At 43.8% G+C, this 24,924-nt stretch overlaps 1 protein-coding gene across 1 annotated transcript in view; it reads right to left on the bottom strand.

The window, feature by feature from the left end:
• Nucleotides 1-24,924, bottom strand: part of Eif4g3 (eukaryotic translation initiation factor 4 gamma 3) — a 204,378-nt gene that overhangs the window by 1,946 nt on the left and 177,508 nt on the right. Inside the window, exons 25-36 of the mRNA XM_051173661.1 lie at nt 21,735-21,829; nt 20,908-21,001; nt 18,717-18,777; nt 15,584-15,801; nt 14,478-14,593; nt 12,899-13,071; nt 10,663-10,788; nt 9,697-9,778; nt 8,001-8,099; nt 3,961-4,107; nt 1,689-1,770; nt 750-896 (exon numbers count right to left, since the gene is read on the bottom strand). Of these exons, the coding sequence (XP_051029618.1) occupies nt 750-896; nt 1,689-1,770; nt 3,961-4,107; nt 8,001-8,099; nt 9,697-9,778; nt 10,663-10,788; nt 12,899-13,071; nt 14,478-14,593; nt 15,584-15,801; nt 18,717-18,777; nt 20,908-21,001; nt 21,735-21,829 (1,440 nt within the window). The remainder of the gene's footprint in view (nt 1-749; nt 897-1,688; nt 1,771-3,960; nt 4,108-8,000; nt 8,100-9,696; nt 9,779-10,662; nt 10,789-12,898; nt 13,072-14,477; nt 14,594-15,583; nt 15,802-18,716; nt 18,778-20,907; nt 21,002-21,734; nt 21,830-24,924) is intronic.

Below are 24,924 nucleotides of genomic sequence, written 5' to 3'. Positions count from 1 at the left end.
ATCAATATGTACACATGGGGCTACTTAAATGCAAACTGAATAAAATGGAAAATTCAGTTCTCAGCCACAACTGCCACATTTACGGGTACCATGGCCACAAGCATCTCAGGTGACCAGGTCCTCACAATGAGCAGTGTCTACACACCTGGGCTATGGAGAGGATCAACTATCTGCACCAGGGTTACTTCTTTTCTTTGAGAAGATATGTTCCCCTTGCCCTTAGCCACCCCCAATATGCTGGGATGAAGATGGGGATGGGGGGGTTACCCTCACAGTTCAACTGGACTTTTGAAAAAAAAAAAAAAAAAAAACTTAAAATTTTATATTTGGGTGTTTTGTGTGCATATATGTATATCTGTGCACCAAGTACATGCCTGATGGCTCTGGAGATCAGAAGAGGTGCTGGGTTACCTAGAACTGGAGTTTCAGATGGTTGTGAGTGTGAGTGACCATGTGGGTGCTAGGAACTGAGCCTGGGTCCACTGGAAGAGCAGTCAATGGTCTTCACACTTGAACTATCTCTCTCCGGGCCCTAAACTAGACCCCACCCCCACCCTGAGTGCTGAATTAAGGCGTGCACCACCACCGCCCAGCTAAAAAAGACTTAGCATTTTCTCAAACATGTTTTCACATGGTGGATTCTAAAGGTTGCTGCAAGTCGTCCTACTGCCCATGTCCACACCCCAACTTTCAAGGCTTACAAGTTCTCCCTGACTGGATGGGCTCTCTGTGCCAAGATGAAAACTTACTGGCAGGTTGGTCAAGTTTTACTATTGACGCTTGTAGTGCATAAAGTGCTTGAAGTTCCTTCTCTGTGTCTGAGTCTAGGTACTTGAGTAAGATCGGCACTCTCTGCTTGATCACGGCAGTGTCCACTCTGAAGGTGGGACAGTCAGCTGCAGGGACAGGAGAACCAGAGTCGCACATTTCTACTGCTGTGAGCACAGCACACACACACACACATCCGGGAATGGTAAGGTAAAGGGTCCAAAGTAAAGACTGGAAACTGTCCATTCTTCTTTTGTGGTACTGGAGATAGGACCAAGTGTCTCACATACTAGGCAAGCACTTTCCACAAAGCTACATCTCTAGCCATTCCTGGCCTTCTGTTTTTAAGACAGGGTCTCACTCAGTTGTCTGTTAAGGCCTTAAACATTCTCTGTAGCTGTCGATCCTGCTGTCTCAGCTTTCTAAACAGCAAGAATTATAGGCCTCTGACATTAGTACATTTCTGATGGTACATTCTATAAAAAATGACATAAAACCTGAAGGGGAAATGCATGTTGAGTGCAGATCCCCTAACTTTTTATCCATTTATCTGTTTGTAATTACAATTAGACAGTACCAAGGTTTTATGGCAATGTAAGAGAGCTATATTAATCACATGTCTCACCATAAAGTTGGATTTGACAGATATGTTGAATGGAGGACATGGCCTTGATAATGGCAGAAAAAGTGAAAGGAAAAAAAAAATCTATGTGGACCCAAGAAGTATTAAACAATTGTGGTCAACCACAGACTACAAGATGACAGGTGACATTCACACTTGGTTCTCATGAGAGATCAGGTAGCACAGTAGGATGCACAAAAACTGCAAGTTCTAAGACCATATAAAATCAGATCATGAAATGCAAAGCTGAAAATTGTACTTCAGATGCCAGGGTCTGCTATCAACAATCATCATTTACCTATAATAGCTGCTTTGCAAACAGCCGTCATTAAAGCTCTAAGGAATGTAGGCGAACTCATCTGGCTCTCATCTAGATTAGCCTGCAAATGAAAACAGAAGGAATGTATGTTAGAGCAAGGTGCTTGCGCTTGTCTGTGAAAATGCTGCAGTCAGACACTCAGGTTTGAGGCGCTTCTGTAATATGCTCATTTGCAAGTGCAGCCACTGAACAACAGTTCCTCAATAATAACCCACAAGAGAGGACCTACCTATGTCTACGCATTTAAAAAGAACTGAGCCACAGCAGAGTGTGGTTGCTCACATCTTTTAATTCTAGCACTAGGGGTTTGGGGAGGAGGAAAGGAGGGCGGGCAGGCAGATGCTCTGAGTTCTAGACAGCCTGGTCTACAACGTAAGCTGCAGCTGCAGCAGGAGTGCAATGTGGCCCGGACCATGCTGTCAGCACTGCGCCACTGTCCTTGGACCAACACTGCTATAATCTTCATCTACAGCAAATGTGGCTGATTTCCAGCCCAGCCTGGAACAAAGCCTTCAGATGTTGAGAAACTTGTTCCTCTTTCTAATGATGTCACGAAATAGTGAATTAAGAGATATGGAACGAAGTCAAAGGGACCCAGACTTAATTCCACTGCACTGACCTTGTTGCTAGGCTTACACTAAGCTGATGTGCAGCGGCAGAAAAACACAAACTACTGCAGACAATTCCTAAGAAAGTGTCTCGAATACTGCAACAGTATCCCATGGCCTTTTCAGTCTGAACACAGTGCCTGGTGAGAAACCCTAAAGATGTCATCTAAGGCGGTGTTGATGGACTTTATAGCTGAGGCAGATCAAGGCAGTCTCTCACTAATGTGGTTTTTCTGCTCTCTTGCCTTTGTTTTTTAAAAGAAGTTATCTTTATTATGTAGAATTTACATTTGTTGGGAACTTATCTTTTGTTTTCTCTTTAAAATAAAAAGAAAATAAGCAAATAATTTTGCCATTATATTTATTTATTTTGTTAGAGTGGTCATGTGTGTGTCTATGAGTGGAAGTCAAAGGGCAGCTTGCAGGAGCTGGTCTTGGACATTAGATTTGGCTGCAGGAGTCTTTACCTGCTTAGCCTTCGTTCAAGAACAGATACTGGCATAAACATGAAGCTGGCCGGGCACGGCAGCCTCCCATTAATTCCGGCAGAGGCAAGCGAGCCTTAGTGAGTGAGGCCATGTGATCTATGGAATGGGTTCCAGAGCCACATACTACACAAAGCTTCTTTCAAAAGACCAAAACAAACACACACAAAAAAATCCCATGCAGCTGAGTGGGAGCTGGAGGATGACTGGAAGTGTTAGGGCAGGGGAAAGAATGTGAAATGTATGAAATTCTCAAATTATCCTTGCTGAGACTGTTTAACTTGAGTTCTAAAGAAATGATTGCAAATGTTAGTGTATCAGAACCTAAGAGTGATCAAACAGGTGCTATGTTTTAGTAAGATAATTTGTTAACTTGTAATAAAGTTTAACAATTTAAAAGACAGTAACATAAAAGCAAAATCACCACAAATTTCTAATAAATTAAAAAATGAAAGTTCAAACTATTGATATACTGTCCATCTATGGAAAACTATGAAGGGAATGGTGTGAAGCATATGAGCCATAGCCTGACTTTCAAAACAGAAGCCTGTAACAGCTGGTATTGCCACTGCACACCCCAGAAGGCCCAAGACTGAGGCTATGCTGAGTCCAAGAATAAGAGAAACTGTTGGTGGTACAGTGGCTAGCATAGCTGCCTTCTAAGAATAAATTAGAACACCAATGGATTAAGAAGATTAGGAAAGATAATTACACGGAGGGAGGCACAGAGGTCCTTGTGCTCACAGATAAGCACTATGGGAACCAGGAATGTGAACTACACAGGGTTGGAATCAGACCCAGAGAAATGGGATTGTGCCCTCAATAGGTTTTTACTTGACTTGTCAGACTGAAATTGACTGGGCATGGTAGTTAGTGCACACCAGCAGAGTCAAGGATCTCCAGAGTTCAAGCCAGTTTGGTTTACTAAGCAAGTTCCAGGCTAGTCAGGGCTACACATGTGACCCTGCCTCAAAAACAAAATAAAAACAACCCCAAACCATAACACCTATTACATAGTAAATAAAATAAAATGATAAAAAGACTGAGCGCTTATAAAAACCCTCCAATCGGTCTCTGAAGTAAGGGACTGCCATGAGAACTCCGAGGACCCACTGGCTATTGTCCTGAGAGACAGCAGAGCATGGTCGGTGTCTGTACCTCTACCCAGTCAAAGATCCGCTCGTCGTCCGCTTTGTCCTCCATGATGAGTTTCTCCAGCCGCTGAGACAGCTCCTCAGCAGAGAGGTCTCTCTTTGAAAGTGCTTCCGAGGAACAGGAACTTTCTGTCTCTATGAAGTCCAATTTCTGGAACCAAATATGAAACATTGATAGTGTTCAGTGTGATGATTATATGAGACATGAGTTTGAATCCCCTCTGGCTTGACGGCATCTGTACAAGGAGACATATACCTAATTAAATCTATCTTTTAAATTAAAAAACTCTATTTGTATGTATGTGTGTACATGATATGTGTAGGGCACAAATGTGGAGGTCAGAGAATAAATGTTAACCATGTACCCTTGTGGGCATGTGTCCTGAAGTGCAGGTGCTCTCAGAGCCCAGGAGAGGGTGGCTGTCTGTGGCCTGACATGGAACCCTACAGCAGCAGTACACAATCGTATCTGCTGAGCCACTGCTCCACCCCAAACTCTGTCCTTCCACCTGATGTGGCTCCTAAGGAATGAACTCAGGTCCCTAAGAGTGTAACAAGCTCTTTTACCTGCAACCATCTTGCCAGCTCAATTTTCAAACCCTTACATTGTGCATTTCTATTCTCCATAAGAAGGCAAACTGAACTAACTCCATGGAGTTCTCTCTGCCTTGCTACCTCCATATCATTGTTAGCTACAGCCCTGTAGGGAGTTATGATGCAGGAAGGAGCCTCTCCATAAGAGAATAGTGTGGCAGCTCCAGCTCCCAAAGTGATCATGCTAAGCACAAGGGCAAGAAATGATGCTATCAGTTGTTATAGAAACAGGGAGGAGCCAAGTCAGTAACCAAAACCTGTACTTTTCAGTCAGGCTATAATAAGATGCATGGCTATGCCTGGCTTTACACCATCTTTACATTCAAACCACGAAGACAAACATGAGTACTAAAGATCATTCAAATCAATCTTCCTTCAGTGATTTTTAGAATGTGGTTGATTAAAAACTTAAACACAACTCATTTGAATTGTTTTTTATTCCAATGTTTTATTTCTTACACAGAACCGCCTGGCCCCTCAACCTCTCCCTTTTGCATCTTTGAATGGAACTGGATACTGTGAAAGTGTCACATGAGCATTTTGTCACTGAGCCACACCAGCCATTGGCCCCACACTGGTACAAAGTCCTTTTCTTTGAGGTTTTTATGGCTCAGTGTTGATAGGGAGCCCACTCCTCATATTTTGATGCCAGCCTGAAGCTTCTTAAGAACTGTCAATCAAGGGCTGAAGAGCTGGCTCAGTGGTTAAGAGCACAGCACGGGCTGCTCTTTTAGAAAACTCAGGTTCAATTCCACCCACATGGCGCTCATGACCATTTCAGGAGATCTGACCCCTCTTCTGGCCTCCTTGGGCACCAGGCATGTGCTTGGAGTACATACATACACACAGGCAAAACATCATACACATGGAATAAAAGCTATCAGTGTTGTTTAACCATAAACTTTCCACATGAATCTAATGATATGAGGGATTAAGTATCTTCAAGGCAAACCTAACATTTCATCAGATTTTACAGAACTTACTTTGAGCTACAAAGCAATTAATTGTTTTAAAAAGTCAATTAAAGTAGGAAGATTTGAAAACAAAGCTTTACTACTGACAAAGTATAACGCTCACTGGAGGGAAACACTTGCATCATAGAGTTACCTCTTCGAGGGCTGGGCTTTCACTTATACCCGAGTTCACCACAATATCTTCTGCTGTTTCTGGGTTTTGACTTAGGGTCTCTGTGGCAGTTTGAACGTAATTGGCCCCCATAACCTCACAGGGAGTGTCACTATTAGGAGGTATGGCTTTGTTGGGAGATGATATGGTGGTGTTGGAGGAAGTGTGTCACTGTGGGGGTGGCCTTTGAGGTTTCCTATGCTTATGACAGGACCCAGTGTCTCAACGGACTTCTTGTTGCCTGCAAGATGTAGGACTCTCAGCTACTCCTCTGGCACCATGTCTGCCTGCACGCCTCCATGATGATAATGGACTGCACCTCTCAAACTGTAAGCAAGTCCCCTCAATGAAAAGTTTTCCTTGTTTTCCGGGGTCATGGTGTCTCTTCACAGCAGTAGAAACCCTAACCAAGACAGTCTCATAGCCCAGGATGGCTTCCAACTCATGTAGCCAAGGATAACCATTAACTTCTGTTCTCTACCCCCCAACTCCTGCATTTGTCTTCTAAATCACAGGCGATAAAGGGACTGTAACCTGAACCAGACACCCACGTTCTCATCGCCAGGACCATGGAGGAGGGTAGGTTCAGGCAGGACCGTACTACTTCCCATGCTAGGGTTCCAGCCGGAGGTACTGCTTGATATGTGTCAATAACTTCAGCTCCCTGTGTTCAAGAATGAATTTTCAACAGGGTCTCAATATGTGGCCCTGGCTTGGCCTTGATCCCAGAGATCAGCCTGCTTCTGCTCAGTGTGGGGATTAGGTGTGCAGCAAAAGGGAAGCAGAAACACCTCCTTGGTTTTCCACAACTGACAGATTGCTTTGTGGAGTTCACTATTCCTTAGTATTGCTTAGTCTTTAAAATACGTGGTAGAATTCACAGAAAGACCATGGATCCTCAAGTTTCCTTTGTAGGAACATTTTAAACTATAAACACAAACTTTGTTCTAGATATTTCTTCACATCAATGAGGTTAATGAATGCATTAGCATAAAACTTACTCATAAACATTGTAGTCATTTTTTGGAACAGAATTAATAATAGTGCCACCTTTTATTTGCAGTAGTGATCATTTTGCCTAATCTTTTACTTTTTTGCTAAAACTTTTCTTCTCGCCCAATGGTAATAGAAGCACATTTAAAAAGACAGGGTTTCTCTGTAGCCCTGGCTTTCCTGGAACTCAGTCAGTAGACCAAACTGGTTTCAAACTCAGAGATTTACTTGCCTCTGCCTCCTGAGTGCTGGGATTAAAGGTATTTGCCTAAAGGTGGAGTTCAAGGAAAGTCTTAGGTTCATAGTGAGTTTAAAGAAGTAGCTGCTTAGCTATCTCTTCAGCTCTGTGGGTACTTCATGAGCATGTCCCTAGTGTACCTAGACTACAGCTACAGCTGAAGAAGTACACAGCGACTCGGATGGTGTCTTTATTCCAGAGATGACACTTTCTTGCTTTTGTTCTGTTCCATTGCTCAAGCTGGCCTCAAATTTATGGTTTATAAGTAATCCTCCTGCATCAGGCTCCTGAACAGCCGTGATTCCAATCTTCCAGTCTCTGACTCCCCAGTGTTGGGATACAAGTACACACCATTACTTAACATTTTTACAGGGGATCTGGAGATCACACTCAGGTTCTTAACGCTTGCACAGCTTCCTGAGGAACACAGGAAGCCCTGTCTGTGTGTGTGAAGTTCTGGATGAATGTGCACCATGTCAAGGACCCCACAGCCTCAGACCCAGAGGGGAACAGCAAAGCCTTCCTTTCTGGTCTATGTATGAGTATTGACAGTGGGCACAGAGACATCCACCATAGCCTTTCCCCTACATATTTATGACCTGAAGATTGTCCTTTGCAGAGATAGCTCCCACTGAGATTTGTTAAAACTTTTTCCTGTTACCTGTATGCACAAACCCCGCCTCTCTGTTCAATGCTCTGTAATAACACGCTGAGCTGGAAGGGTGCTACAGGCCAGAGCACCCAAAGGATAAACTTGCCTGTCTAGTCGGGTCTGTCCCTGAGATGTGCTGGATGTGGTAACCCACACCTAAGATTGTCTTCTGACTGTATGGCTGGAAGGGCCTTAACACACAAACTCCATTAAGGCTCTCATTTGTGTCTTTGTTGCTGAAATGTTGGGGGTGGGGGTCAAACCCAGGGTTCTACTACTGTGTCAAGCTCCTAGCCCCTCAATAGTACTAGTTTGATTTACTTACTATCAATTTCATTGTCATCATCTGCAGTGATGAGGATAGAACCCAGGACTCCATATGTGCTCTACATGGGCTCTAACAATCCCAAACAAACCATCATCAAAAGCAACTGTTACTCACCTGCTCCAAGAGAAAATTATGTACATCTTCCCCTTCTGGTAAGAAGTCCTTCCAACTGAGGTTGGCCTCCCTCCATAAGGCGCCTACTTTCTTATGGCTCTAAAACAGAGACAAACCCATCCATCAGCTTCGTTTGCAAGAAGGAAAAAAGTGCAGACCTCTAGAGACTAAAACATAATAAGCAAAAACAAAAATTCAGTATTGTTCCTTACTAACAGGACTATTATCTTTCAAACAGAGATGCCCAAATACATGTAAATGTAATGGCGATTCTGGCATTGTGGTCACACTGATAACCCCAGAGCTTGAGTTCAAGGCCAGCCTGGACCATACAAAGAATTCCAGGATAGCCTGGGCTACGCCTGGGCTACAGAGCTGACCCTGTCTCCCAAACCTAAAAACAGATAAATAAATAAGCAAAACAATGAGTGGTTTAGTTTAACTGCTTATGAATCAACTATACATTTACTACATGCTTCATTTAGGAAACTGCCAACAATTACTAAATGTCCTAACACACCATGTTTACATGCTTTTACAGTTTCTCCCTCCTAGATAGCTCGGCATATACATACACCTCATGAAGCATCTCCCGACCAAGGATTACCTTTCAACTTGAGCAGAATTATGCTCAGCTGGAAATACAAGCAGGTGCCTTTGTTGCCTCATAAAGACGATGTCATTAGCCGTGACATCATCATACAGTAGACCAAGACTTGGTTTTAGCTGAGTGGTGTGGCACCTGCCTGTAATCCCAGTACTTGAGATTATCTCAAAACAGGAAGTCATCAGAGCAAGCTATGGAAAGTGTCTATTTTACACGGGTCTCACAAATGGGCATTGGAGGGCTTCTGTGGGTCACAGTGAGACAGTAAGGAAAGCCCTGGCTTAAGAACAATAAAAATGACAACCGACGAATTATAATCTATCACCCTAGCACCTCCAGCTCAGACTGAGCCCAACAGGGACCCCAGTACCCTGCCCCCACCCATACCAATGGCTCATACTTGCCTATCTCCCTCCAACCTATATGGACTTTGAAGGTTTAATTATCTTTGAATTATAGGCATTTAACTGAAAATATTCACCATCCTGCACAATCATTTTTACCACCTATTTCTAATGAGATTAGATTAGCATCCCATTAGTCAAAAAATAAAATTAACCATTTTGTGAATCCTATCTGCAAGTTTTAAACTATTTTTATTTTGTGAATAATGAATGTTTTGACTGATTTAGGCCAACAAGGTGCATCAGAACCTCTGGAGCTGGAGTTACACTGAGTTGAGAAGTACTATGTGGGTGCTGGGTTCTGAACCAGGTCGCCTGAAAGAGCAGAAAGTTCTCTTAATTACTGAGCCACGTCTCCAGCCCCACTTTGAAAGTTGTTTTTTAATTGAAATCTATTAAAAGTATTAATATAGTCACTTTGTTTCAAGAAGAGACAAAACGCACAGGCACAAATAATAAGTATCTTTGGATTCTTTAGAACCACAGCAATCCATTTTAGCTGAAATTGGACAATTCTTGGTGACAGAAGAGCAAATGTGCTTCTGATAGGAATAAGCCAAGCAATGGCACACTCTTCTTCCCAAGATGAAAAAGGAATAGAATTACTTGCACACGGAGACCTGAACTGTTCACATCACTGCCCTTCTGGCCATGGCAATAGGCCCAGCACTCAGCTAACACTCACCATTTGTTTGCATAGAAGGTGCAGTATTTCAGAAAGCAGGATCCCAGCTCTTCCAACGGGAAGTAAAGGCTTGCTAAATTCTCTGTAAAAGACAGGAGCTGTGAATAACTACTGACAATGTGTCTGTTGCAGAGAGCAGCAGACAAATGATGTGTGCCAAACAGAGGATGCAGGCTAGCTAATTAGACTTCCTGGTCACCTTGTGCTTTGTGGATGAGCAGGAGAGGGGCTTTAACTTACCCATGACATCAAATGAAAGAGTGACATTCATTTAAGGCTCAGTCACAAGAACATTTAAGTCAGAATGCGCTTTTCTTTATGGTATTTTCTGAGTGAGGCAGAAAGAAACCATTTGTTTCCATAGCCTAAACCAGTCTTCCCTAAACTAAATTCTGCTCAAAAAAGGTCCTTCTCTCAATGACCATGCCCAGTTAAATCATTTTTCTTGCTTGTTTCCCCACGAGGGTCTCACGATCCCCAATGTGCACTTGTGTATTTTTTAAAGGAGGGTCACGGTGTTTGCAGAGTGTAATGCAATGGTATGAACTGCCGTAGGACAGCAGTGCTCTGACGGTGAGAAGATGAATAACACATGGCAGCACCGATCCCAGTTCACACCTAGCTCAGGACACTCCCATAACCCCCAGCGTGCGATGCAGCAGAGCAGCTCAGGGCGGCTCAGCACAGGTGGCCACAGTCCCAGAGTAACAGGAAACCCCCTGAAACATCACCCTCAGAGCTGTATCTGCAATGGTCACCACCCTCCACCGACCACAGGTCTCTACTATCCCCAACACATTGCCAGTCTAGACAATGTATCAAGTTTCCCTTGCAATCGAAGGCTAAGAGTCATAGGCTGTGTCCATGAGTATCCAGAGGCTCCAATGGACAGCACTATGCCACAGAGTAGCAGAATTTTGAGTCCGTTTGCCCTGCTAGATATTAAAAAGAAAAAATACAACTTACACAATAAGTTCTCTCATGGAAATTCCCCCTTCTTTTAACATGGGGGTGACTAGTTCAGCCAGGTACAACCAAATATGGGGAATATCAATGGCCATATCGTCTGCCAATTCCAAGGTTTCAGAAAAACTGAAAAAGAACAAGGAAAAAAAAATCACTGAAATGTAATTCAGAAGTTAAAATTAAATGGGGATCCATATCAGTAAAGTAACAAGTCTGTGCACTCTAAGCATGTCCTGTCAGGTACGGAACTCCAACGTAAAGCAAACTGAAGACAGAGCAAACACCAGGAGAGCATGATTGGCAGTGCCAGAGGGAGGGCAGAGAGCATATCTGTAGGGAAGTGACTTCTGGAATACTTAGGTAGCCAGGCAAAGTGTGGGTAAGAGCTATCATAAAATCATAGACTAAACACATGGTACCACACAGCCAGAGACTCAGGGGAGGAGAGACAGACTTCTATATCTTAGAGACCCACATGATGGGAAAACGGGGAGAACATAAGAGGGCATGCTGCAACAAGCATTATTCTAAGTTACAAGTGTTAGTGGTCCAAGGTTTTTTCAGGCTTTTGTGCTATGAAATGTATTTCTTAATGTGAAGTAAAATAAAAGGAATTAAATATAAAACTTAGGAAGGCTAAGCCACAGGGTGGCTAAGGTAAGAGGGCTGTAAGCTTGAGTTTAACATGAGCTGTAACAGAGCCCGACTGTGTCTCAAAAACACAGAAAGAATGAGAAAAGGCTTCTGAGGAGTTGGCACAGTCATGTGTGGGTTGAAAGCTACAGCCAATGACTTAATGCAGACAATTCAGGGCTTTGCTAATGGTTTTTTCTTTCTTTCAAGACAGGGTTTCTCTGTGTAACAAACGGTTCTAGGTGTCCTGGAACTCACTCTGTAGACTAGGATGGACTTAAAAATCACAGACATCCGCCTGCCTTTGCCTCCCAAGTGCTGGGATTAAAGGCGCGTGCCACCACCACTGCCTGGCAATGGTTTTCATACAACAGATTTTAAAACCAGAGGCAAGAGACATGCACAAATCTGCCAGCTACATCAGAAGGACGGAGGAATGAAGGGCAAGCCAGGACTGCTGTGTCTTCTATAAATGGCACACGTACGCTGGCCTTCCCATTGCTGCCCCACATCCCAGTCAGGAGCTCAGCTCAGAGGCCTCCACACTACTTCATTTCCATGTAAAAGGAGTTTTCTCCACAGGGCAGGGTGGCTTCCCTGAGCTATCATTTCAAAACAGCCAGTTTCACCTCACTGTGGTTTTCAGCCAACCCAACATCAACATTTTTGACCTTACAGCTTGTAATGCTATGACATCCACTTGCTATGCAGAAGAGACTTGGCCATGCTCTCTCTATGTGCACACACTCTTGCTGTTAGTGTGTCGCTGGGGGACACAATCTGGAGGAACTCCAGGATTTCTGGGTTAATCACTTGATCCTGCCAACTCATGTTCTGTGGGCTCTCAGCATAGCATAAGTAAGCTTTGTATCTGAAGCCATCCTGTCATTCAACAATGTATCTTTTTCACTTCATATCACAACTAAAAGACACTCACATTCTTGATTATTGACTTGCGGTTCCAAAACAAAGTTGGGAATCAAATCCATACTGCTGACAAAACCACCCTTTTCCTCTGAGCACAGATAGGGTTTCCATTCAACTAGTTCACAGGTATTCTCTTTCTCCTCCTCCTTCCTTTTCTTTCTTTTGTGGGACAGGGTTTCTGTGTGTAGTCCTGGAACTAGCTCTAAAAACCAAGCTGTTCTCAAACTCAGAGAACCGCCTGCCTCTCTAGTACTGGGGTTTAAAGGTGTGAGCCACGTCTGCCTGACAGTATTTACTTCTTAAGTTTACATTGTTACGATTCTTGTAGAAGAAAAATATTTAGGTATGTAGGAACCTTAGTCTCAGGCAATCTCTAAGACCTCCAGACCATTTCACATAAACTTAAAAAGTTTCTGGAGGAGAAACAAACAAATGGAGGATCTCTGACTTAAAGTCTTGTGACAATGAGTTCTGGTTTATTTGGTCAGGTATTACAGACACCAGATGGAGATCTCAGAGAAAACCACAAGATAACCAGCATACACTAGTCTAGCCTACAAACTGCTGTTCTATCAATCAACCAACCAACATAGCACATGATGTTGACATACTACAGTGGACACAAAGGTCATTGATGGAAACCATTACCCATCAGCTTAGATGTAAAGATACCAACCCTTTGAAAAAGTCCTGCTTGCTGAGTTTTTCTGACTGCACCAGCTGATACAGTAAGTGGCCCATGTGATCCCTGGTGATCTGGCTCCGTTCCAGGGTGAATTCCACACCCACCTTCACAAAGATGTGCAGTGGGCCCTGGGCACTCAGCTCCTCTATACACTGCGTGGCTTCCTGTCAAACAACAAATAAAGGCTTGCTTCAAAATCTACTTATGTTAAAAGCAGTACAAAGCTTTATAAACAAGACAGTTTCGCAATCCAGGTTTTTATCTTATTTAATGTTAAAAGGTTTCTATAGCAAATTCCTCAAAGAAGAAAGGCAAGAGGAAAGAAATGAAAAGGTCAAGTAAGTGTGGTGATGTGTACAAAGAAGGCTGTGGCAGGAGGAGGCTGCTGAGTCTGGACCTATCTTGGGCTATCCATTGCTATAAGGAGGCTGCTATCCATTGGCTATAAGGAGGCTGCTGAGTCTGGACCTATCTTGGGCTATCCATTGGCTATAAGGCCTGCCAGGGTGACATAGTAAGGGCCCACATCAGTAAATAATAAAAGCATAAAAAAAACCTGACCATGGTGGCACACACCTGTAGTCCTAGTTGTGCTGGGCTGGTTGGAAGGCTGAGGTAGGAGGGTGGCTTTAATCAATTTTGAAATGGAGACTGGGTAACATGGTGAGACTGAGCTTCCTTCCCCTCCAGGAGCATGACCTCATATAGCCAACACTTTGGGTGCCTTTTATGTTATTTTTGTGTTATACATGTATGTAGAAGCCTAGCATCAGGTCTGATGAATTAGAGTTAAAGTTGGTTATGAGCTGCCACATGGGATACAGGGAACTTAACCTGGATCCTCTACAAGAACAGTTAAATGCCCCAGGTTAGCAGTTTTATTAAAAATAACTCAAAGAACGAGTGACAAAATATGTTTCTAAACATAGTGTGATGGTTCATACCAGTAATCCTAGCACTCAAGAAGTTGAGGCAGGAGGATTGCCACATGGCTTGAGGCCAGTCTCTATTACAGTATGAGACTGTTTCAAAAGACAAATATAGATTAACATATAAATATATTATTTTATATTGTGCTTACTGATTTTGAAAAAAATATTTTAATTAAAATTAGCATTCATATATGCATATAATGTGTATGGATGATGTAAAGGTGTGTGCCATATGCATCATTTTAAAAATCTGAAAACAAGATACTATAAAACAGAAATTCAATATCAACATTCAAAGACCTTAATGTGAGTCAGGCATGGTAAACTCATGCTTTTAGTTCCAGAACTTGGGAGCCAGAGGCCAACCTGGTCTACAGAGAGTTCCACAATAGACAGAGATGTTACATACAACCCTTTCTGGGAAAAAACCCTAAGCCAGCCAGCCAGCCAGCCAGCCAACCAACCCACCCACCCACCCACTGAACCACCCACCTTCACCCCCCCCCCCAAAAAAAAAAAAAAAAAAACAAGTAAGACCAAACGTGGCAACTGGGTTATCCATCCTCGGAAGGCCAGTACCAAGCTCTCTGACCTGGGTTGACTAGAGTCGCTTGCTTCCCTTTGTCGTCAGCACTAACCTTAAAGTCATTGATGTGTAGGAATTCATCAATGATAGACTTGGACTTCCTCTCCACTTCTTCTTCTGACAATGCAGGCTTGTCAGGGGCTGACACTGCGCACAGTTCTGATTTCACTATGAATGAGATAAAAAAGAAGTATCAGTAGAGTCAGATCATAGCTGGTAATATTTAAATGCTCTCACACTGGTTTTGCAATGGAGATGTTTTATAGATAGATAGCAGTTTGGCTGAGTTAGACACATGAGAGCAGAGTCAAGAAGACCTTAACATTACAACAGATAGATCTGCTCTACAGTCATGAACAGGGATAAGGAGTTTTTCGAACCTTTAGTCTCTATATTTTGATTTTCCTGCAACCACTCCGAGGATGACTACACAAAGGCCTATACAACATACAAGGGCTGGGGTGCTGTATGCCACAGTGGTGGCTATACCAGCCCAGTGTGGTACCTGCATGACACGCCCTGGTTTCTCCTACTGCAACTCTGTGCATGCTGTTCCCACAGCAATGCTCTCCTCCACTTCACATCTGTTCATCTCCACTAGTCATCATTACCTCTAAGACCATTCAAAGCCACTGTATCTATCAGTGTCTTCCAAGTATTTCTTCATGTTAACTTCACATTTTACTTTACTGAGAACTGTATAGGGTATAGGTGCGTGGATAAAAAACAAAACAAAACAAACAAACAAAACAAAAACAAAAACAAAAAAAAAACACAGCCCACAAAGGAAGTGCTACAGCATCACCAGGGCAAGTTCGGAGCACATGCATGCTAAATATAAACAGACCCATGCTATCAGGGAAGAGAAGGCTGGCGAACACATGACACCTTTTCTCTGGTAAGCAGGAATAATGTGAATGCCTTCACACCCTCCAGGGGCTCTAACACCACACTCTAATGACAATGGACAGGGAGGTGCTGAAAGGACTTGTGAGAAACTCAGAATGACAAACATAGAAAGAGGACAGGATGCTGCCACCATCTGGTACTGGTCCTCTGGAGGAGGATCAGTGCTTTGAACTCCTGCGTCATTCCTCCAGTCCCTGCATTTTGCTTAAGGCCAACAGCTGGGTTTGTCTGGCCCCAGAGCCAGCTCACCTAGCTCCCTTGTCTTGCTCCGGTCAGCCTCGGAGCTGGCCCTCTCAGCATCCACGCCTCCGGTCAGCTGCTTCACAGTCTCCAGCATCTCTCTGCGCTGCTCCTCCTGCGACTGATTGTCCAGCAGGTCTTTGCTGCTGCCTCTCAGGAAAGTGTTGGGGCGGGCTGCTCCGGCTGGAAGTGGCTTGTCACTCTTCTCCCTGCCCATGCTCCCACGACTTAAAAGACAAAACAACATGTTTCAAAAGGCAATGTGCCTGGTGCTTCATATTCAAACCACAGAACAATGCTCTCAGTATTAACAACTACCCGAGAGCGCAGGCCTTCCACACATAACTTTATTTTAAATATTAACTTATTTTTGTGAGGGCACAAGCTTGCCGTGGCAGTCATGTGGAGGCCAGAGAGCATCCTTAGGGGTCAGATGTCTCCTTCACCTTAACATGGGTACTGGGGATGAAATTCAGGTCATCACCCTTGGTTGGCAAGTACATGACCAGCTGATCCACTTGTCAGCCTCCCACATGACATTGGATACAAGGCACTGACTATATTTCAAAGTCCACTAACTCTCAAATCAGGCACACATTTGAGTTTTCACTTGCTAAGCTGTCTGAATTTTACCTTTAGTAGGAAAAGGATACTTATTATTTTTTAATTTTTGTGAAGACTTTGATTTCTTTACTTAAAATAATTTGCCATATATACCATATTATATATACATGCATAATGAGCTTTATTTTCAAGGATGAAAGGCATTCTTTAAAAACTCCAGTATGAGCCAGGCAGTGGTGGCAAACACCTTTAATCCCAGCACTCAGGAGGCAGAGTTCAAGGCCAGTTTGATCTACAGAGCATATTCCAGGACGGCCAAGGCTACACATAGAAATCTGTCTCAAAAAACGAAAACACAAACCAAACAAACACTTCAGTGTCTGGGGCTTCTCTCAGGTGATGGCTATGGAGAGATGCAGAGTCTGCTCTTACTAGCCATGTGAGCCATGGTCCGCTGCCCAAGTTTCCAGTGCATGCCCTAGACCAGGGAGCGTACTGGCTATTCTAACTCTGCAAGGAAGGGTGTGTGTGTGTGTGTGTGTGTATGTATGTATGTATGTATGTATAAGTGTGTGTGTGTGTGTGTGTGTGTGTGTATAAATAAAAAGTAGAAGGTATAAAGTTGGAAGGAGGACATAGAGGGAAGAATGGTCCAGGGGCTCTATAGGGAAGTGAATATATCTAAATATACCGTATTCATCAAAATTTATATCATAATAATTAACAAAAAGACATTAACATGGGGGATGTTGAGATGGCTTAGCAGGTAAAGGTGCTTGCTGCCAACCTAATGACTTGAGTTGTTCTCCAGAACGGATTCTTTCAAGTTGTCCTGACTTCCACATACATAAATGACACCTGCCTACCCTACCCAATGCACACACAAGTGCAATAACTAAAAAGTAGAAGTATGGATGACACAGAGCCCTGTCTCCTATAAACACTGAGTGTAAGGATTCAGGCATTATGCTGGTCTGCCCCTATCACCTGGCAGAATGCATTCAGGCAGTACCCTGTCAGCTCAGGATTCCATGATTGTATAGTCTGCCGGAAGGTACAAAGGACCCCTTTAAAAGAAAGACCCCATGCCCACTTATGCTCTCTTTCCTGCTCCTCTTCCCCAGCTCTTTCCCTTTCCTGTTCTCTCTTTCTTCCTGCTGTTCCCCTGGGGCAGACAGGACTTTTCCTGTCTCCATCTTTTCATCTGTCCTCTCTCTGTGTCTCGTTACCTCTTTTCTCTTTCCCTCCCCCACTTCCCCTTTCTAATAAAACTTCTCACTTAAGCTCTGTCTGCCTGGCATGTTTGTCACCCGCCTTGGTCAACCTGTCCTGCCATGGAATCCACCTAGAGCTTTATCATAACACTGAGTCTATTACATATAAGTCAAGACTCTGGATAGTGCAAAGACCTGCATGAAAATTTTATTTTCAACTGTATGGTTTTGAGAGTGGGGGTCTGAGATTAAACCCAGGGCCTTAAACATTTTAGGAGGTGGTCGAGTTCCTTACTAGTTTATAAAGTTCTGAAGAAAAGAGGCAGTGAAGAGCTGTGAGCTGAGTGAATGGCAGGAGACCACCATTACCCAAGCCCAACCACAGCCTGAGAAACGCCACAAACCGCAAATACTTGGAACCATCCAAGAGAAGTAGAAATGACTTTTACCAACCAAAAACCTGTGCTTTATTATCTGAAGAGAACTCTGGGGGGCTAGAGAGAGCTCAGTGGTTAAGAGCACTGACGACTCTTCCAGAGGACCAGAGTTCAATTCCCAGCACCCACATGGCAGTTCACAACTCTGTGTAACTCCAGTTTAGAGACAGACAGACAAACAGACAGACAGAGAGAGAGAGAGAGAGAGAGAGAGAGAGAGAGAGAGAGAGAGAGAGAGAGAGAACAAGAACCAAGAACTTTGGTCATCTCCCTGTCAATTTATTCAGACAAGTCTAGACTGTGGTGACTGAGAAGCAGAAGAGTGGAGTGGGACAGAAGTCAACCCAGAGAACATATACAAGCCCATGAAAATCAGGGCCCCAGAGTCCACAGAAGCAATGGGCCACAGTCCAGATACTCCCAAACAGTTGGCTCGTGCTCACCAGACTGCTGCAGAAGCCTCAGGAATGAACAACAACATCTAGAAATCTACTAGTGGAATGCATTGTATAACCTGAAGAACAGAGACAAAGTAGATGGCTGGCTGGTGGCTGGTCATGTTCCTTACCTTACACACTCCAGTGCAAAGACATTCTTATGCTAGAGGAACTTTCCAAGGCCCAGACCTGCCTGTACTGTTCTCTATGTGGGCAGTTGGGCTTACCTAGGACACAAAGCATGGCCTGCTCTCCCCTCATTCTAGTCTACCCCAAAGCCTATACTCCTACCTTAGAAATTATGGTATGCCAAGATTAATGGAAGACATTAACTTTAGGGATGACCAGAATGCATGCAAGGATTATCACCACAATTAGCATATGTTAGAGGGAGAGAGATGCAGGAAAGGAGAGAAAGTACACGTGTGCCATGGACACAGACACAGGCAAGCAGGACAGTCATTAGCAAATGTGAAAAGTAAATTCTCACCTGGTTAATGCCCTTCGGGAATCAAACTCTAACGGTGTGGCTGATGGGGACCCTGAAGGTGCTGGAGGTTGCAGAGGAGAGAATCTATTTAAACTGGAAGCACTTGATCGTAATGCATCTATAGGTGTTGTAGATTTAGGAAAAAAAAAAAAACAAAAACAAACAAACAAACAAAAAAAAACACAAATCGAATGGTTAATATGCAAACGCTGTTTTCTTGCCTCCCAGGATTAAGGAGTAACACCAGGAATTTCTTTCCTTTTAAAATTTGAAACAGGTTTATGTTGTCCAGGTGGGCTCCGACTCTGGGGACAATGGGTGAACTCCCACCCCCACCCTTGTTCCTTTTTTGGTTAGATCTCATATAGGCCAGGCCAGTCTGGAACTCACTACATAGCCAAGGATGACTTTGAACTTCAGTTCCTCATGACTCCCATCTTCTGAATGCTGGAATCACAGGCATTCACCACCACACCCATTTCCTGAATCATGAAGGCTCAAACCCAGGGCTTTGTGCACGCTAAGCAACACTCTACCAACTGAACTGCAGCCCCAGCCCGAGGGCAGTAACTTCATTATGCAACAGAGTGGAAATAATAGTTTATCAAGCAAGAGAGCAAAGAAAGGTTAGAAGCTCAATGACCAGTAAGTCCTCCCATCCAAGCACCAACCTGGCCCGCCCAATGCTTAGTGACTAGCATCAGCAGAGATGGGGCACCTTGAGGGGGAGGCTGCAGACAGTGATTCCTAAGAAGTGCAGGTGACACCTACGACATTCTGACAAGGACAGCACGGGTATTAGCATATCAAAGAGCCTGGAGACTTATGTTCACTACAAATTTCTGTTCTTACAAACATATTCAGCCAGGTGTGGTGGCAAGTCTGTAATCTCAGGTCATAGAAAGATGGAGGCAGAGTCAAGGTGGTTAAGGTCAACTCATCTACACAGTGACTTCAGGCCAGCCTGGGCTTCATGGGATCCAGACACAGACACAGACACTCCTACCCACCAACCAACCAACCAACCACAAAAAACAAACAAAAAGCCCCCAGGATGTAAATTACCCTGAGTAGGACACAACATTGAGAGGGTTTTTTGCATATGTGCAATTAAATTGTATGGTTCTCCATTGTGAACTTCAAAAAAAAAAAAATCTTTACTAATTCTTTTAAGAATCATACAATGTATTTTAATCATACTTATCCCCCAAAATCTTTACTAATTCCTCAAGAATCATACAATGTATTTTAATCATAATTACCCCAAATTACTCTCCTGAACTTTTCCCAGATACATTTCCAGCCCCTCTCAACTTCCTGCCCTTAAACAAAGACAAACAAAAACAAACCAACAAAACAAAAAATACCCCACCAAGCCCAATTTCTGCTACTTATATTCTTAAGGTATTGAAACTTCCACTGGATCATGACAGACCTACTGGGGGGTCACACTTTTGATTGTTTTCCAGACAGTTTCCTCTGAGTAGCCTTGACTATCGGAACTCTTGTATACCAGGCTGGTCTCTTAACTCAGAGATCCATCTGCTTCTGCCTCCTGAGTTCTGGAATTAAAGTCATGCACAGGGGATCTTTCTGTCTTCATTTCCAATTCTAAAAGTTATGGCATTTGAAAAAAAAAAAAAAAACATATGGTGCTCACCTGGCACACCTTAAATCCCAGCACTCAGAAGGCAGAGGCGGGCAGATTTCTGAGTTTGAGGCCAGTCTGGTCTACAGAATAAGTTTCCAGGGCCACATAGAGGAACCCTGTCTCAAAAGACCAAAAATAAACACATAAAAACTTAATGTAAACGTGGAGAGGTTGGAGTAATGGCTTAGTGGTTACAACACTGGCTGCTCTCACAGATGGCAGCTCATAACCACCTGTAATTCTAGATCACAAATTCCAGACCCTCTTGGAACCTCTGCAGGCAAGATGCACGCAAGTGGTGTACATACAAACCTCCAGGCAAACTGCTCATACTGATAAAAATAAATCCGAGAGTTAAAACAATTTTACATATTGAAGAGCCCTACAGAAAAGGAAGCTTTTATTCATAATATTGAGAGCCACTATGGAAAGTTAAGGAAGATCAGTCTACAGACCTTTTTCTAACAATGCCAGACACTGGGAAAGCAATGCCAGGCAGTACCAGAGCCAGGCAGCCAGAAGAGGGCCCTCCACACATACCAGCTTCGCTTGCCTTTGCTCCACCGCTGCTGCCTTTGCCCCAGCTGCCCAGCTGCGCCTTAGGAACCAGCTGGATCTTCTCGTCAATGGTGGGCTGTAATAAAAGTGGTCAGGGGTCATCCACAGGTAAATTCTAGAACGGCTTTCTTTAGTGCAGTACAAACATAATTCTATTAGAGTTTCAGTTTAAGAAACATGAATTGAGCCAGGCAGTGGTCGTGCACACCTTTAATCCCAGTGGTAGGGAGGCAGAGCTCAACCATAGCCTCGCTTACTAACAAATTCCAGGCCAGCCAGGATACCTTCCTTCAAAGTTAAATAATCAGGAACTGGAGCTGTGCTCATTTAGGTGGGACCCCTGGGCCTCTAAACTTTTACTTGGATTAGGCAACACAGAACAGCATGGTGGTCATACTGCCTTCCTGGGTGTGCTCAACTCTGTCCAGAACAGCTTATTAATTTGTCAAATGAAATACAGAGTTTCAAATGATTCTTCTAATACAACACTGCCCAGGGTTGTGCAAACTGCTTTGTCAGTTTGCTTATGTAGTTCTGGCTGGCCACAAGCACACAGCAATCCTCCTGTTGCAACATCATATGAGCTAGATTTACAGGTGTGTGCTGCCACACTTGGCTCTGTAAACTGTGTCTATATTTAAAATTTTGAACACACACACTTGGGGCTTGTGGAGGCTGGAGCTCATGTAGCCCAGGCTGGCTTTAAACTGCTAAGCAGCTGAGGATGGCTCCATGTTTTGGATCCTCCTAAGTACTGGGACTCCAAGCATACACCCAGCTTTGTAAATTCTTCAAAGCATCATACTCACCTTAGTGATTTTCAGAAATTTGGAGGGGTCCAGAACTCGGCTGTTCTTGGCTCCTTGAACAGTATTCCATCCACCTTCATCCACTCTTTGAACACCTGCAGCAGCGACAGAATGAGCAATAGTGTCACCAAAGAGATAACAAAGCTACTAGAATATTAATGGCAGTCCCATGAAGAGAAAGCTTGTTTTTCCCTTTGAGAGACTGGGCCGTACTGTGTAGACCAGGTTGGCTGCACATGATGTGCAGCACTCATACACCTGGCCTGGGGAACCTTTAATCCTCATGGCATGCCAATGTGAGGCCTGGCACTCTGCCTCTCAAGAAACATTAGAGATCTCAACAAAACAACTGACACAACTCTTCGGTATTCCATCCACTATTGGCCGAGGCGGGGCAGTTTGGCGTTGGCAGAGTTAACTATAATGGGATGGACTTCACGACTAATGAACGGATCTGTGGAACAGACATGCTTTCCTCTCTGACCCTTAGGTGCTCAAGAGAAAACCCCTGACTTCTCTTTCTTCAAATTTCATTTTTAATTGTCAGGTCTTGACAGGTCCACCTTTAATATATATCAGGCATGGTGGCACATACCTGCCAACTCAAGAGTTTGGGAGGCAGAGGCCAGAGAACCAGGAATTCTAGGCCAGCATAGGCTACACAGTGAGTTCCGAGCTGGCCATAGATATATGGCAAGACCCTGTCTCCAAAACAAAAGATGAAAAACTAATCCATTAACGTATCACAGGCTAAAGCCACCTATAAGGTGCTGAGTTCAATGTCAGCAGGTCTATTCAAGCTCCCCAGATCAACCTCTGCTGTGGCTTCCTGGCATCTGCTTTACGTTGTACCCAATACTGGGATTCTATAAAGTGCAAACATCTCGCTGTTGTTCGGTCTGAAACACATCTGGTTGTCATCATCTCAATGAGAAAAAGAGAAGATTCTTTACAAATGGCATACACTGGTGCCCACGGCCTCTGTCCCCCTCTTCATGTGTGACCCTCTATCATCAAGGCCCACAGCTGTAATCACACACTCCTGTTTCGAGAACATACTGCCTGCAGGATCTTTGTGCTTTCTCTTCAGTCTTCCCACAGATGTGCATGTGACCTCCCCATCTCACCAGCTTCAGGCTGGCTCAGCAGCAACAACAGGCACAGGCTCCCTTCCTCTCCCTGTTTAAAATCCCCTGGGACGGTGAGACAGCTTAACAAGCAGCTGCTGCCAGGCCTAATGACCTAATGACCAGGACTCACACAGCTGAAGGAGAAAATAGGCTCCTTCAAGTTGTTCTCTGACCACCAAGGCACGCCATATAATAAAACTGCACCTGCTCCAATTAGAGCCTTGCAATTGCCCACATTTCTCTCTTCTAAACTGTTCCATGGAACAGAGTTTAATAAATGATATATTCTACTTCAGTGTTTATTTACTGCTGCCCAGCACATGACCTAGTTAAGTGACAGGCACTCGGAACTCGTTGGGTAAAGGAAAAAATGATCGATCACTGCATTGCCTTCCGAAAGCTGCTCTGTGTCACACACGGACTATCTGTTACCTGAGGCTAGTGACCATCAACACTCGCCACTTCTTTCAATGAAATCTACACCCTAGCTCTTTCTGAACACTGTGCTGTAAAACACGGCCTTCTGATGGGGGAATTTCTTTCTCCAGATATTCTTCAACGGTAAATGAAAGTCATTAACTGAAAGGCATGATGCTAAGTCCTTGGTGGGGCAGACCATGAAATGAAAATGTAAACTTTGCTTTCTGGAAGCCGAAGCTCTCCTGACAGTTCCATTGTGGGTGACACAGTGTCTGTGCTAAGTACTAGCCAATAAACAGTAATTGAATGCTCACTCGGAGCCAGATATCCTGCCAGACAAGGCAAAATTCCTCAGTCTACCTTGCAAGTAAGTGCCTTGTGCAAGATCACTCAGCTATGAAATAGCAGAGCTGCTCCAAACCTTCATCCAGAGGCCAATCTCAGACAGAAGGTGCCTTCTGCGTTGTCTTCACACAGCCGCACCTGCCTCAACCTCTAGCCTGTTTCTTTTAAATGGATCATTTTCAATCTTGTGTATGAGTGCTTTACCTACATGCATGTCTATGATCCATACACACCCATATGTTATCAGAGGCCAAAAGAGGTTGGATGCCCTGGGATTACAGTGGCAGATGGCTGTGAAGTACTGTGTGGTGGTGGTAACAGAACCGGGGTCATCACAAGAGCAGCTGATGTTCTTAACTACTGAGCCACCTCTCCAGCTCTGTATATTCTTCTATTCCTATTAGTACAAAGTCTCAGTTACTTTCACACAAGATTTCAGAAACAGTTACAATGTGGAGTGTTGTGGAAATTAACTATGTAAAGGTGTGTTACATTTGTCTATGCTGCATTTGTTTAACAATGTAAAGATGTGTTGCTTTGCCTGCCTAAGGCACCTGATTGGTTGATCTAATAAAAAGCTGAGCCAGGTGGTGGTGGCACAAGCCTTTAATCCCAGCACTCAGGAGGTAGAAGTAGATGATATCTGTGAGTTCAAAGCCAGCCTGGTCTACAGAGTGGGTTCCAGAACAGCCAGAGCCACATAGAAACCCTATCTAGAAAAAAACAAAAAAAAACCAAAAAAAACAAAAAAAAAAAAAAAAAAAAAAAAAAAAAAAAAAAAAAAAAACCAACCCAAAGGCGAGGCAGTAGAGGGATAGATGGGGTTGTCAGAAAGAATAAGTAGGAGGAGGAATCTGGGCTGGGCTGGGGTGGGGGAGGCGGATGTTGGGGAGAATCAGGGAGAAAGGGAGGGAGATGCCTGGGGCCAGCCAGCCATTAGTAGGATATACAGAATAAAAGAAACATAAAAAGAAGAGAAACAGGTGAGTTCAAGTTATAAGAGCTAGTGCAACAAGCATAAGATAAGGCTGAGCATTCAAAACTAATAAGTCTCCAGGTCATGATTTGGGGTGTGGTTGGTGGCCCAAAAGAAAACTGGCTACAGTAGAGTTAACAAACATGTTTGTCTTGTGCGAAAAGCTGTAAGCCTGAAGCTTACAGAAGATCAACTGCAGCCTGTTTGCTTGGCACACAAGGCAGGCTCCCCCTACACCACGGGACAAATGTCCTTGTTACAAACCACTTCCTCGACAATGTTCCTTTACTTAAAGCACTTAAGAAAGGAAGAAACCAAA

This window comes from Phodopus roborovskii, unplaced genomic scaffold, assembly GCF_943737965.1.
Source record: "Phodopus roborovskii unplaced genomic scaffold, PHOROB, whole genome shotgun sequence".
Taxonomy (NCBI): domain Eukaryota; kingdom Metazoa; phylum Chordata; class Mammalia; order Rodentia; family Cricetidae; genus Phodopus; species Phodopus roborovskii.
This window is presented reverse-complemented; position numbering and strand designations above follow the sequence as displayed.